At 39.9% G+C, this 14,962-nt stretch overlaps 1 protein-coding gene across 3 annotated transcripts in view; it reads right to left on the bottom strand.

Annotated features, from left to right (window-relative positions):
- The window catches only part of LOC121861380 (growth hormone-inducible transmembrane protein-like), a 23,673-nt gene extending 8,711 nt beyond the window's left edge, over positions 1-14,962 (bottom strand). Inside the window, exons 1-5 of one of the 3 annotated variants that reach the window (XM_042359033.1) lie at positions 14,866-14,962; positions 10,552-10,766; positions 4,621-4,732; positions 3,486-3,636; positions 1,698-1,884 (exon numbers count right to left, since the gene is read on the bottom strand). In XM_042359033.1, coding sequence (XP_042214967.1) covers positions 1,698-1,884; positions 3,486-3,636; positions 4,621-4,732; positions 10,552-10,756 — 655 coding nt within the window. In that variant the 5' untranslated portion in view covers positions 10,757-10,766; positions 14,866-14,962. Of the gene's footprint in view, positions 1-1,697; positions 1,885-3,485; positions 3,637-4,620; positions 4,733-10,551; positions 10,767-14,848 lie in introns of all 3 variants that reach the window. The other 2 variants (XM_042359031.1, XM_042359032.1) reach the window with 2 other exon arrangements.

Below are 14,962 nucleotides of genomic sequence, written 5' to 3'. Positions count from 1 at the left end.
GAACCCCACTGGTTACACGGCCCCACTCAGATTTAACACCATCTACGCTGACCCTCTGCGTTCTATCGGTGAGCCATGATTTTATCCAATTTAAAACTTTCCCCTCGATACCATGAGCCTTAATTTTTCTCAGAAGCCTCTGATGCGGTACTCTGCAATGGTATAATGACCCCTTAGAGTGCTATTCTGGATAGGAATAAATAAAAATTATAAAAATAAATAAAGAAAATAAAAATACTGCTTTGCCATTTGGTAATCTTTGTCACAACACACGAGGGACACACCACTCTTTCCTTCACTCTCTTAGCTACCTGTCACACAAGCAACAAATGTTTAATCCCTTTATGTTTATGACCGTACGATAATTTTGGGGGGCACATTCTGCATGAAGATTATGTGTACTGTACAGTATGTAAGAGTAAAAAAAATTTTCATATAAAATTATGTAGATCTACCTGAAATTACGAGATGAAAAATAACCATAATATAACTCCTGCCTCAGCCTGGCAGGGAGCGAGCTAGGGGGATGTGGCTGTCCCAGCTGACTCCCGGGGCAAGCCACTCCCACGGTTAACAATACTAAATAATACAAATAAAATCTAAATTAATCAAAAGTTATAATCCCAAAGAGTTTTACCAATACAGTATGACCCTTTAAGTAAATTCCAGATATTTGTACTGTAATTCAAAATGTTGGGAGGAATTTTGCAAGTAAAAGTATAGCTAGTTATGCAGACTGCACCTTCAGTCACGGCCACCAATGACAATGGTTTAAACCAAACTAAAAAATATATATTGTCTTTTTATGTGCCCTTTTTCTTGGTTTAATATGTTTTGGTGTTTTTTATTACTTACAGATGGTCTTAATGATTTATAGTAGATTTGGAAAGGTATATAATAGGGTGTACAGAAAAGCATTGTGGGAGGAATTACAAGTGTATGGGGTGGGAGGAAGGCTATTAAATGCAGTAAAAGCATTCTATTAGAGCAGCAGAGCAACAGTAGGTGTAAATGGGAAAGAAGTTTGAAACATTTGAAATAAATGTGGGTGTTAGATATGTCCCCGTGGTTGTTCAGCATAAACATGGATGTGAACTATTATACACTGGTGAAAGTGGAAACAATAAGCTTTCTTACAGGGCTGCACACATCTCAAATCCTGATTGTAAGGGAGCCAAGTTCCCACTATTCAGTATAACTGGTCACTGCCTCTGTTTATGGATGGAGTCTGAGCCTCTAATTCTAATGTGTTAAGATCATGACATTGTATTATACAGGTCCAGGGGAGCCAAGGTGCCACTGCCCAATCTCTCTCTCTCTCTCTCTCTTCTCTCTCTCTTCTCTTCTCTCTCTCTTCTCTCTGTGTACTTAAATGAATTCTTTAAAACTCTCAACTGTAAAAGTAGAATAATTTTTTCATGCATGAAGATGAACTTAAACTTAGTTTTGCCTTTAAACATGTAGGATGAGTCTGGATGACTGATCAAGGTCGTGTTTTTCAAATTTGGCCTTTGCAGTGATTTTTTGAGAAGGAAAAGAGCTACAAATAATTAAAACTTATTAAAACCAACAAATAGCATTAAAATACTAAATGAACAAAAAACAACAAAACAAACAAAAAACAATTGTTTTGGGTTTAAAAAAAAAAATTTTTACTAACCCTAAATGGCTATCAAACAAATGACCATTATATTTACCTGCAGTGTACCAAGCTGCCCTGATGGCTATGGCACCACCAAGGGCACCAATGGGGGCCACAATTAAGCCTAACACACCACAGTTGACCAGCCACATCATCTGTTTGGCTCCCAGCCCAGGCGAGTATGGGATAGACATCATGGCATATCCAGTTCCCATAGCACCCACCAGCAGACCAACAGTAGACTGCAAGATGTTTAAAGATGTGAACGTGTTCAAATTATATCAGAGATTTACTCAAATTTTCACATTTAAAACTAATTAACAAAAGTAGAAGACTCCAGACCAGGGCAGGGATGCACTAATGTCTGAACTTAAGTCTGCCGAGATTGCTCACTTAGCTCAAAATCTTAAGTGAGGGCAAAGTGAAAACTTAAGTTCGCATACTGAAATCAAACTTATGACTGTCGTAGCCCAAGACGGTCGTGGCTAAAGACTGTATTCTGCCGCGTCAGCTGACAGCCATCAACCAATCAGAGTGCACATTACAAATATTTTTCTGTCACTTTTCTGTCCCTTCAGCCAGTCGCAGAGCAGATGCTATGAAGCAATAGCACTACACTTAAAACACACATGGAAGACCACATTCACCACAATGCTACGGCCACACAATATTAGCTGTGAATCAACAAAATCACAATTGAGATTTATTATTCCTTTATTTTATATTTACTTTCTATGCTTTATTCTGTAATTATATTTAATATTTCTTTTTCTACTTTCAATCAATCCTATTCTGTTCTTTCTTTCTTAATATTTCTTTTATTATTTCTCTTACCTCATACAAATTTTACTTTGAAGAAAAATAATGAAATATCAGTTTTGTATTTTTTGTAGATTGTATTTAAAATACCTTTCCAATGTACAGGTATTACATGAGCAAAATTCACAAAAGACCAATCGCTGCAGCTAAAAGCAGTGTTGCCCTAGTGAACGCAAGGCCGGGGTACTCACTTAAGACAACTCAGGAGTGGACGACTTAAGTTAAGTTTCCAACATCCCAAACTTCAACACACTTAAATTGCTTTGTGCATATGATCTTAGCTAAGGCAGATGACTTATGTGAGTTACAAGCACCAGCAGAGACTTGTCAACCACCAGCGAGACAAGACGTGCCCTGTAGGCGCTCCCAGTTTGAGCAGCCAGGCCGAGTCTGTTTGCCCTTGCCCCCCCCCACCCCCCTTGCTATATCCCAACGCCCTACCAGCCTTACTACACCGGGATCTATTCAGCAAAACATTAAAGTGATCAGTGAACGATTGACTACCAAACAGTGTTCCCATAGTGCACTCCAAGGAAAAGCACAAAAACACAGCAGTGTAATACGAGTGTGGCTGGATCTGACCTAACCTGACCTGACCTCACGGCCTCACTTGATCTAACCTGAATGATGGAGCACACCTGCATTGCCCCAAGCTACTGTCCTGGCCACGTGGCCACACACCTGCTCAACCGCATCCAGCCCATACAAGCACGAACTGATTGCTATAAGAACAGCCTAGTCCCATCCATTGTAAAAATTATCAACACCTAATTATTATATATCATATCTGTATCACTTATGTTACCTGTATATCATTTGTAAATCAAGAGACCCATTCCCCAATTATGTATAATTGTATATTTTCAGCCTTCCGGCTGCCATGCTCTTTCAATAAACCGTTAATAATTATTATTATTATTATTATTATTATTATTATTATTATTATTATTATTAAGTGACTTAAATACAAATACAATATGCTAGTGCATCCAGGCCCTGGTAACTTCATCCACACAGTTTTCACCATAATAGGATGTCGGGAGCAGAGAGCGATGAAGCGTTGACCAAGATGAGAGCGGTAGACAGCAACACCTGATGCTGCCACGACAACACATGATGCTCCGAAGTATGAGTAAGTGTCTCGGATGCGATCGCGAACATATTGTGGCCACAATCTGCAAACATAAGTCACGATATATTTCTCCAAAACAGTGACAAAAAAGTTACGAGTTTTGTAGCTATAGAAAATAAACTGAAATAAGCTGAGAACTAATGGTAACAAGATTCCAGAAAAGAAAAAAAGAAAAATGCAACAGTATGACACACAACACAACATTTATATCACTCGGGACTCTCGGATAACTTTAAGCTACAGTCACACGAGTTTTAGACATTTCCGTGCAATAAATCCACAGTAGCATTTCATCCATAGGCAATAAGTCAACGGTATGATCCGCATATTGGTCACACTGGAGAAACGAGCCATTGGCCAGGCTGGGCATCTGGCCAGGCTGGGCATCAGGCAAGGCTAGTTTGAGCTCAGTTGGAAAGCAGGATGGCTTCATTATACGTTTCTATGGCAGCATTAACCACTTTAGTGACACGTGTGGTCCTGTTAAAGAAGCCCAAGACAAAAAAGAAACAATTGTAGCATCCATGCGATGTTTGTTTACAAAAGTGATGCAAGTACTCTAGAGTCAAATGATATTCCCGTAGTGATGTATTCTTTTTTGTTTACTATGACACTTTTGCTCGTGTTTTGGTACTGAAATACTGTACACTTTTTATATTTTTTTATACATCTTAACATTAATAAGCAAAAATAAGAAAGGTGTAAACATATCAGTACAAAAGACTCTATAGCAAATTTCAACCTGCCATACCATGGATTTTCAGACGCTCCAAATCATCCCACTGTTGACAACAAATAAGTTCTGTAGAGACGTGAGGAGCTCGTTGAAAAATCAACGCCACGGTGGATTTATTTTGGGTAAAAACTCTAGCGTGACCGCAGCTTAAGGCAGAGTAGACAAAGGAATAAAACCATAATTAAAGATAGGGAAAGATAATATACTGTACTGAAATAAAATCCAAGCCAAATAAAATCAGAACTGTTGACAAACAAACGCGTACAACCGTCACACACGACAGCAACTTACACCACACGATCAATGGCCCCGGGCTCATTGGACATGCCGAGGCCATAGTAACAGAGCGCACCCATACCCAGCACAGCTCCTCCGGCAACAGCAATCTGTCCAACCTCCATCGCTGAAAGAGTCCAAGTAAAGATTAGTTAACTCTGTTTCGCCCTAACTCTCATTTCAACTAATAAATCATTTCTCAAATTCTTAATGAAACAAATTACTGTCGTCTTATACGATCTCACACAATATATGAGCCTCCCACTTATTTCACTGGATGATTAAACACTTATGCCAAATGACAGGGGAGGGGGGGTAAGGTGAGATTAAGTTAACATTTGGGTGTTTACTCTGCAGCTGAAATAAACAAGGGTTCTTAATCTTTACAAGATCCAATTTCTCATATTCTTAATGAAACTAATGAAACACACTATGTACTCCTATTAAAAAGTAGTATTGTACAGGTATTAATACCCAAAATAACCCATAGTGCACTTCATACTGGAATGTTTTCAAACAGTATTAGAAATAAACTGTCAAAGCTATAGGTCCATAAGAGTCCCGGCCCTGACATGGTGCACCTCAGAGTGCTAAGAGAGTTGTGCAACGTGCTTGCCGAGCCCCTGAAGATCCTGTTTTGTAAATGCCTGGATGAACAAAAGGTCCCCAGTGATTGGAAAGTGACTTATGTGAGTCCTATCTTCAAGAAGGGCGATCGTCACTCCACGAACAACTATAGACCAGTGAGCCTGACCAGCATAATATGTAAAGTACAGTACTTGAGAGTATTATCAGAGATGCAGCGATGGAACATCTACTACAAAACAACCTTGTAAAGTATTGCCAATACGGTTTTATGCCGAGGAGCTCCTGCTTAGCACAATTGCTCAACGTATTGGATATTTGGACCCACATTCTGGAAGGGGGTGGTAATATTGACAATAAATACCTAGATTTTGCCAAGGCTTTCTACAGTGTACCCCACGAAAGGCTGAAAATCAAACTGGAAGGGTACGGAATTCGGGGAATTGTCCTAGCGTGGATAGAAGACTTTCTACATGACCACAAGCAGTGTGTGGTGATTAATGGCACGAAATCATCATCTGTACATGTCACAAGCGGGGTACCACAGGTCACTGTATTGGGCCCGCTGTTATTTGTTTGTTTCATAAATGACAAGACTGACGTTGTACACTCCTCCATACAAATGTTTGCTGATGACGCCAAGTTATATCGGGAAATCAAGAACCATGCGGACTGTGAAAAGCTGCAGAAGGATCTCAGTGAGCTCCAAGAATGGTAGAAGAAATGGCTGCTGAGATTCAATGTCACAAAGTGTAAGAGGATGCACCTGGGACAAACCAACGGTAGGGAGGCATATCTTATGTCCCAACGGGATGAAGAAACTGCACTATTTGAGACTGAATGTGAGAAGGACCTAGGTGTGTATGTTGATAATGAGTTGAAGTTCTCAGGCCATTGCAAGAAGAAGGTAAACCAGGCAAATAAATTATTGGGTCTTATAAGAAGGTCGTTCAGATATCTAGACGGTCCATCCCTCGTAACGATCTTCAAGAGTGAAGTGCTTCCCCATCTGGAGTACTGTCATCGCGTCTGGTCCCCGAGATATACTAGGGACTGTCAGTTGGTTGAAAATGTTCAAAGGAGGGCCACCAGACTTGTGCCTGCACTTCGGCACCTCAACTACCCTGAGAGAATGGAGCGCCTGAACTTGCCTAGCTTATACTACAGACAGGCAAGGGGTGACCTAGTTGAGGTGTATAAGCATCTCAAGGGGCACTACTCAGTCGAGTGTCCTTATTGGGGCTGGCGGACGCTCGCCCCACAAGGGGTCACAGCTCAAGATTGAAGAAGCCGCAGGTCCAGAAAACTGTGAGGGCAAACTTTTTCAGAGTGAGAGTTGTGAACTCTTGGAACAACCTGCCAGTGTTGTGACGGCACCGAGTGTAAGCTCTTTCAAGACCAGACTTGACCAACATTGGAGCAGGTTCAGGTACATTCAGGAGCCAGAGCATGCCCAGTACTTGCCAACAGTACGTAACAGAGACGTGACCGATCGCCCAAACGGCTAACGAGCCGATGAATTGGTGAAGAGGATAAAAGAAATACATAAGGACCTACAAGACAAATAATTTATAAAAAAAAATATAGTAAATCATTATTGACAAGAAACAGATGGCCTCACTTATACCAAGGACCCTGTACTCTAGGAGGATGGCTCACTGACTACTAAAATTTTATCCTCCCAAGACAATGGCGTCACCAAGTGGCTTTTGGGTATAAAACACATCAAGTCTATTAAGCATTACATGATATTATGCATGACACCAGCTTATTCATTAAAATCAATTTATATATAGTAAGTAGGTTATTAATATCCAACTTTATATATCAAGGGATAATTTATCCAAGCAACACATTAATTATTTTGCAGTAAAAGATAAATATTTACTTACTTAGGGAGTACAGTACTGTATACTCCCTTGATTTTTCAGTAAGAGTGATGGTGGTAGCTACAGCTGTACAACTATTTTATTAGTGATATGAAGAACATCACAATAATTACAAGTTGGTAACAGAGTTGGCAATGACACCATTTATTCACATCTTATATTGGGCTTGCTAGTTTATTGATGACCAACGTTTAAAAAAAGTACTGCACAACAACTTCAAAACTACACAACTACCAATGTATTACTGGAAATTTAAGTCTGTATGTTTTCAAATTAGGCCCCTACAGTAGAAAATCAGGCTACATTATTCCACATTGGAATAATAGTAATAATAATATGTAATCAGTGAAATTGCCATGCATATAAATTATGCAGGTATACAAGTATGCAGGTGCAGCCAAGAGAAAAACCAGATTGATTACCTTATTTACCTAATGGCCACCCACAAGAGGTGGTCATGCTGAGGGAAGGAGGCAACTGGCCTGTGATCTTGATAATTTTATTTAGGGCTACACTATATTGAAGCAGGTAAACTGTTCAATAGATCTACCACCCTCTGGTGAACTTGTAGTTATGTCCCTCATGTTGGTGGTGAGGGACATTACAAAAATTGGCTCGGGTTCAAGTTTTTCATCCATATCAAGATTTTTAATATCTCCGAGATCTGCCCTATTGGGTCTTGTCTGAAGGTCCACAGTTTACTAGGATAATCAAAATGACTTAGTTCTAATCATTATTCCAATTGAACGTCACTTATTGAAATCCATGAAAAAATTATGTTGTTTTATTCTAAAATTTATACCAAATATGATGAGGTTCCTCTCCAGAATATTGTAGAATTAAAATGTATTGTAATACAGCATGACATAATGAAGTGAGTAATATATCCAACAATATATCCAGCAAACTTCTTAGTGTGAATTTAAAACCCTCAAAGTAGGTATGGTACCCCCCCCCCTCCCTATATAAATGGGTTAAGTTCCTTGAAAACCAATCATAAAGTGAATAATGATACATCAAATATTATAACATACGGGAAAAAATATGGTTTGGTTCCCCAATGACAAGAATACCTCTTAATATTTACAATGACTCTCACACTTGTTGCAACCAGTTTCTTTTATTGGTGATACTAATGGTGAAATATCTTGCAATCCTTTAGTTCTTATGAGTGTTGTATCATTACTTGCAACTACAGTGAAGGGAAGTACAACTTTAGGTTGAAGAAGCCACAGGTTCAAAAACTTGTCTGCTAAACTTTTTTGCAGTGAAGGATGTGAACTCTTGAAGCACTCTACCGGAGTGTTGTGACAGCACCGAGTATGAGCTCATTCAAGACCAGACTTGACTGACAATGGCACAGGTTCAGTTACAATCTGGAGCCAGCACATGCCCAATACTTGCTAATCGTGTGTAACAGAGACGAGACCGACTACCCAAGTAACTAACAGGCTGATCAGTGGCGAAGAGGATAAAGTAATAACACATGTATAGGATTTCATTATTAGGAACTCCACTTATTTCAGTGGAAAATTTTCCTGAGATGGAATACCCTAACCTAACCTAACTTTTTAATGTACAATACACATGTACTGTACTTTTTAACTGACTGTTGTAATTAATATCGTAGTGGATACATGTATGGCAGCCATATGCCAAAAATCACACTGAATACAATATAGGTTTGGCAGCCGTATTGACAGACTGCATTGTTAATGGTTAGGTTATAGATTAGGTTAGGTTTGGTTTGTTTAGGTTAGTTAGAAAAGCCACCTTAGTAACAATCATTGTATAGTCTGCCCATCACACATGCGCATTACGCTGTCGTACCAAAAGACATTGATGTTTTGTATACGGCTGTTGTACTGAACCTGTATCCTGTGCCAATTAATATACTGTACTGTATCTCAATATGTCCAAGTGCAATGACTGCTCCTTTATCTGTTGCATAACAACTATACTGTATGTCCGAGAGTACTGAAGAAATACCACCTGAGAATTATTTGTCCGAGTGCCAGGGAGATAGCCACTGCCTAAATTAATCTATAACAGACAAACTCACTGTATGATCAACCAATTATGGTCTGAATATTTGTATTAATTTTTTTAATGTATTTAAAGGTTAACATTAGTTTTACTTACACCACGGAACTTCATATTTCTAGTTATACTTTATGGAAAAGGAGAAAAAAATCTATTACACTCCCATCGCAAATTTGTATTTTTTCGAGTAATGTGGAACTTTTGATGGGTTAATATTCATCTTTCACCCATTCCTCTTCTATTGGTTTTTACTGCCCTAAATTTCATCTTTTTAATTACGGATTGATATTTAGGAGTAAGGTTTCATGTGCAAAAGCTAAGTTTTTAATATATTTACCTTCAAATGTTAGGTATCTGCCATTGTCAGCGCATGTTGTCATCTGCCTTGCTTGTTTACAACCAACCTGCTCAGTTCGAGCGTACTTGCACGTCCAAAAGAATTAATTAGTATTCATATCATGACTGTCCTCTGTTTTTCATTGAAATTGGGTTTAAAAATACCCAGTTTTCACTGATTTTATTAGCAGATACTTTATTATGTTGGGAAAAAAATATAAAAATGGCTGAAATCAGGTGTTCACCTAACCTAACCAAACCTGACCTAACCTACATCTAGAAAACTAAGCCTTTGCCCAAGAAAATTAATAGAAATGAAAGAAATCTGCATACAAAACTCTTGAAACACCCCACAATTACCGAACCACTGACGGTCACAAGTCGTCTATTAGCCCGCAAAAAACGTAAAATTACACCATGACACTTCAAGATTGTTGCTTTCATTGCTACCATATATAAAAGTACGTATTTTATGTTTAATATGGCTGATGAAGCTCCCTGGCAAGGAAGTCAGGTTTGGCTTGGTAGGTTTTCTAGAAAAAAAAACAGCTCATTTGCAATGGAAATGAAGGTCAAATTCATTTGAAACAACACAAAATACAGCAGCAAAACCAACTATTGTTAGTAAAATCTGTGGTGTAACTAAAACAAATATCATGTCAAATACTTTTAATTGGAAAATAACCTTTGTTCATCGTAAACCCCTTGAGTATTGGAGGGTTCAACCATCGTCCCCAAAGGGTTAAATCAGCATCCTCAAAGGTTTAACAACATCCACCATCGACATATGTTGGCTGTTGGGATGATGTTATGATGTTTCAATTTTGTACAAATAGGGGGAAGGGAGGAAGAGGAGGGAATCCTTATTATACTGAATAAGAGTTATAGAGTTGTGAACTCTTGGAACAACCTGCCAGAGTGATGTGACGGCACCGAGTGTGAGCTCTTTCAAGATCAGACTTGACCAACACTGGAGAAAGTTCAGATATGTTCAGGAGCCGGTGCATGCCAACAGTGTGTAACAGAGAATGACCGATCGCCCAAACGGCTAACAAGCCAATCAGTGGTGAAGAGGATAAAAGTAAACACTTACGTCCAATCTTTCCTGTGACGGATTTTGTTGCCTGGACAGTCTGTGCCTCCATTTCCCGCAACCGAGACCGACGAGTGAATCCCCGACCAGCTTCCCTGTAGCCCCTGACCACTGGGGTGAAGGGACTCTTGGGGGCCACCACAGATGACTTCAACATTCCTCTAGCACAATTGCTGCCCAGTGTTGATAGTCTTGCAGCCAACATGTTGACAAAGCTGAAACATTTAACACGTTATTCTCGTCAATGATTTTATAGGAATAGTTTATAGTAAGATGTAGTGTAGGCAGCTACCAAACAGGGAGATACTACCACCTGGGAAGATATTGGAAGCATAATGTGTTATCTAATGGTAGACCTGCTGCTATATGGCATCACGAAAATTGTGACCAAGTCCCAGGTTGCTGACCTGACTTTCTGCCTCATTTACCACAATTGTAGGGTCTCAATTGTTTCTCTTATTATTGACAACACAGCATACATATATTGTTTCTTATTTTTTATCATCTTTTCCATTTTTGTATTTCTTTATTATTATTATTATTATTATTATTATTATTATTATTAGCATTGTTATTATTATCATTATTAATTTATTATTTTATTTTCAATTTTGTATTTTTAATTATCAATTTTATTTAATATGAATAATTATTATTATTATTACCCCTGTATTACAATTTTGCCCCCCAGGCCCCAATGTGGGTCAGTGACCTGTGCCCAGGTGAGCTAATTCCTGTATATAAAAAAAAATAAATAAATAAATAAAATTAATATTCTCATAATTTCCATCAATCTAACCGTAGAGTAACACCAATAAATAGATTCATATATTCATTAAAATACAAGTTTCCCTTAATTCAACTTGTAGCTACACAACACATGCATAGTTAATACACAATACAAGTCAAACCCAAAGGCGTTTTACCACTATGCAAAGTCGAAATTAAAAACACGAGTAGGAGTATCAGACCTGAGGTTTAAAGATGCTAGTTATGCAGATTCTAACCAGGATGAAGCTGAGGCATTGAACAGCTTCTTATCCTCAGTGTTCACAAGAGAGGATGCGGTTAACCTTCCTGCGTTTGAGGACAGACGGTTCGACACAGTACTGACCCACATTGTGTTCACAGAAGAGGGTATAAGAAATAAACTATCAAAGCTAAAGGTCCATAAGAATCCTGGCCCTGACATGCTGCATCCCAGTGCTAAGAGAGTTGTGCAACGAGCTTGCCGAGCCCCTGAAGATCCTGTTCTGTATATGCCTGGATGAACAAAAGGTCCCCCAGTGATTGGAAAATGACTTATGTGAGTCCTATCTTCAAGAAAGGCGATCGTCACTCCACGAACAACTATAAACCGGTGAGCCTGACCAGCATAGTATGTAAAGTACAGTACTTGAGAGTATTATCAGAGATGCCGCGATGGAACATCTACTACAAAACAAACCTTGTAAAGTATTGCCAACACGGTTTTATGCCGGGGCGCTCCTGCTTAGCACATTTGCTCAAGGTATTGGATATTTGGACCCATATTCTGGAAGGGGGTGGTAATATTGACAATAAATACAGTACCTAGATTTTACCAAGGCCTTTGACAGTGTACGCCACGAAAGGCTGAAAATCAAACTGGAAGGGTACGGAATTCGGGGAAATGTCCTAGCGTGGATGGAAGACTTTCTACATGACCACAAGCAGTGTGTGGTGATTAATGGCATGAAATCATCATCATCTGTACCTGTCACAGGCGGGGTAACACAGGGCAGTGTATTGGGCCCGCTGTTGTTTGTTTGTTTCATAAATGACATGCCTGACGTTGTACACTCCTCCATACAAATGTTTGCCGATGACACCAAGTTATTTCGGGAAATCAAGAACCAAGAGAACTGTGAAGAGCTGCAGAAGGATCTCGGTGAGCTCCAAGAATGGTCAAAGAAATGGCTGCTGGGATTCAATGTCACAAAGTGTAAGAGGACACACCTAGGGCATACCAAGGGTAGGGAGGCATATCATATGTCCCAACGGGATGAAGAAACTGCACTATTTGAGACAATGTGAGAAGGTCCTCGGTGTGTATGATGGCAATGAGCTGAAGTTCTCAGGACATTGCGAGAAGAAGGTAAATCGGGCAAATAAATTATTAGGTCTTTTAAGAAGGTCATTCAGATATCTAGAAGGTCTGTCCCTCGTAACGATCTTTAAGAGTCCTTCCCCATCTGGAGTACTGTCATCCCGTCTGGTCCCCGAGATATACCAGGGACTGTCAGTTGGTTGAAAATGTTCAAAGGAGGGCCACCAGACACGTGCCTGCACTTCGGCACCTCAACTACACTGAGAGAATGGAGCGCTAGCTTATACTACAGACGGGCAAGGGGGGACCTAGTTGAGGTGTATAAGCATCTCAGGGGGCACTACTCAATCGAGTGTCCTTACTTGGAGCTGGCGGACGCTCGCCCCACAAGGGGTCACAGCTCAAGATTGAAGAAGCCGCAGGTCCACAAAACTGTGAGGGCAAACTTTTTCGGAGTGAGAGTTGTGAACTCTTGGAACAGCCTACCAGTGTTGTGACGGCACAGAGTGTAAGCTCTTTCAAGACCAGACTTGACCAACGCTGGAGCAGGTTCAGGTACATTCAGGAGCCAGAGCATGCCCAGTACTTTCCAACAGTGCGTAACAGAGACGTGACCGGTGGCCCAAGCAGCGGTAAATTTGCATAAGCGCACCCCACTCTGTTAGAGAGTAAAAAATATATTTTCTAGAGTATTTGTGTGTGTTTAGACCGAATATGACCTTCATTTCCGTCGGAAATTGGTCGGGTTTTTTTTAATTCAATTTTTTTTTTGTGGGATGTTGTTCCAAAAAAAAAATAATGACTAAGCGAATACAAAATACATCAAAAACACTAGAAAAACATAAACCAAACCTCACCTAACCTAACTGACTCTCACCATATGATGGAATCGCCTATTTCTTACCTTATTGCTGTCTCTTCTTTGTCTTTGGGATAAGGGACGAGTTAGGACAACGCCACATATGTTGGTTTTTGCTTTATTTACATTCAGTCTTGCACTTAGGACACTTTACTGAGGTCGGGAGAACACCATGCGATCGAATAAATGCTAGAGTTTCTTTGTTTTTTTCCCCAAAACTCACAATCAGCTCCATATAATTTAAGTGACACCCATCCCAGACTTCCATGGTCGAAAATGAATATGAATTTGGAAATATGGGAGACCCAAAATAAAAATCGATTTTGATTGGGCCAAAAAAACAGCGAATTAAACCAAAAATCATTTTAATTGGTTGCAAAAAAAAAACGCTTTTGATTGGCCGCGTAACGTGTACGGGAACGCATGCACGTGATGATTTATGAAGGAGACGCACGGTATGGGAGGTGAGGTAGGCGATAATGGCGGAAGATTAATGGAATAAAATAAGAGAAAATTTTGGATACACTACCTCCGTTATTATACATTTGCGACAGTAATGTAATACTTCACTTTTACTTTTATCCTCTTCGCCACTGATCGGCTCGTTAGCCGCCCAGGCGATCGGTCACGTCTATGTCACGCACTGTTGGCAAATACTGGTCATGCACCGGCTCCTGAATGTACCTGAACCCGCTCCAGCGTTGGTCAAGTCTTGTCTTGAAAGAGCTCACACTCGGTGCCGTCACAACACTCTCTGGTAGATTGTTCCAAGAGTTTACAACCCTCACTCCGAAAAAGTTTGCCCTCACGGTTTTCTGGACTTGCAGCTTCTTCAATCTTGAGCTGTGACCCCTTGTGGGGCGGCGTCGCCAGCTCAAGCAAGGACACTTTCATTTGACTGGTGTAGTGCCCCTGAGATGGGTGCTGAATGCCCGAAGTCTGAGCTCAGTGGCCTGGTGTTCAATCTGAGAGGGACCAGAGATCGTCACAGATGATTATAAGATGAAAATGATCTTATAATTAGACGTCTTATTCGAATATGGTAATAGATTAGTGGTAGGAATGTGGGGTGTGAAAATGCAATAATACCCAAGCGGCTAACGAGCTGATCAATGGTGAAGAGGATAAAAGTAAAATGTAAAAATGCAAGTATTGTATATGTATGGAGGTGACCGGATAAAACCCCAACGGACAAAACCCCAGTCTCGTATATAAAATAAAACACTTTTATGTTTAGGTTAGGTTAGTATTGACAAATGAAAACGCCGTTGGGGTTTTGTCATGGAACCATGTACGGGAGACCAGGTAACACGGGTATCAAATCGCTGAATTACTGTTATGTTACTACATAAAGTCTTCAAGCTAATCACCTAAACTTCATTCTTACAGTTATTGTGGTGAACTATGACCAGGCACCGGAACAACACCTTAATACGACAACATCCACAGCTCTCGACCTTCCAGAAACACAACAGCTGATGTAA

The sequence above is a fragment of the Homarus americanus genome, unplaced genomic scaffold (genome assembly GCF_018991925.1).
Source record: "Homarus americanus isolate GMGI-L3 unplaced genomic scaffold, GMGI_Hamer_2.0 scaffold24260, whole genome shotgun sequence".
NCBI classification, from domain to species: Eukaryota; Metazoa; Arthropoda; class Malacostraca; order Decapoda; family Nephropidae; genus Homarus; species Homarus americanus.
This window is presented reverse-complemented; position numbering and strand designations above follow the sequence as displayed.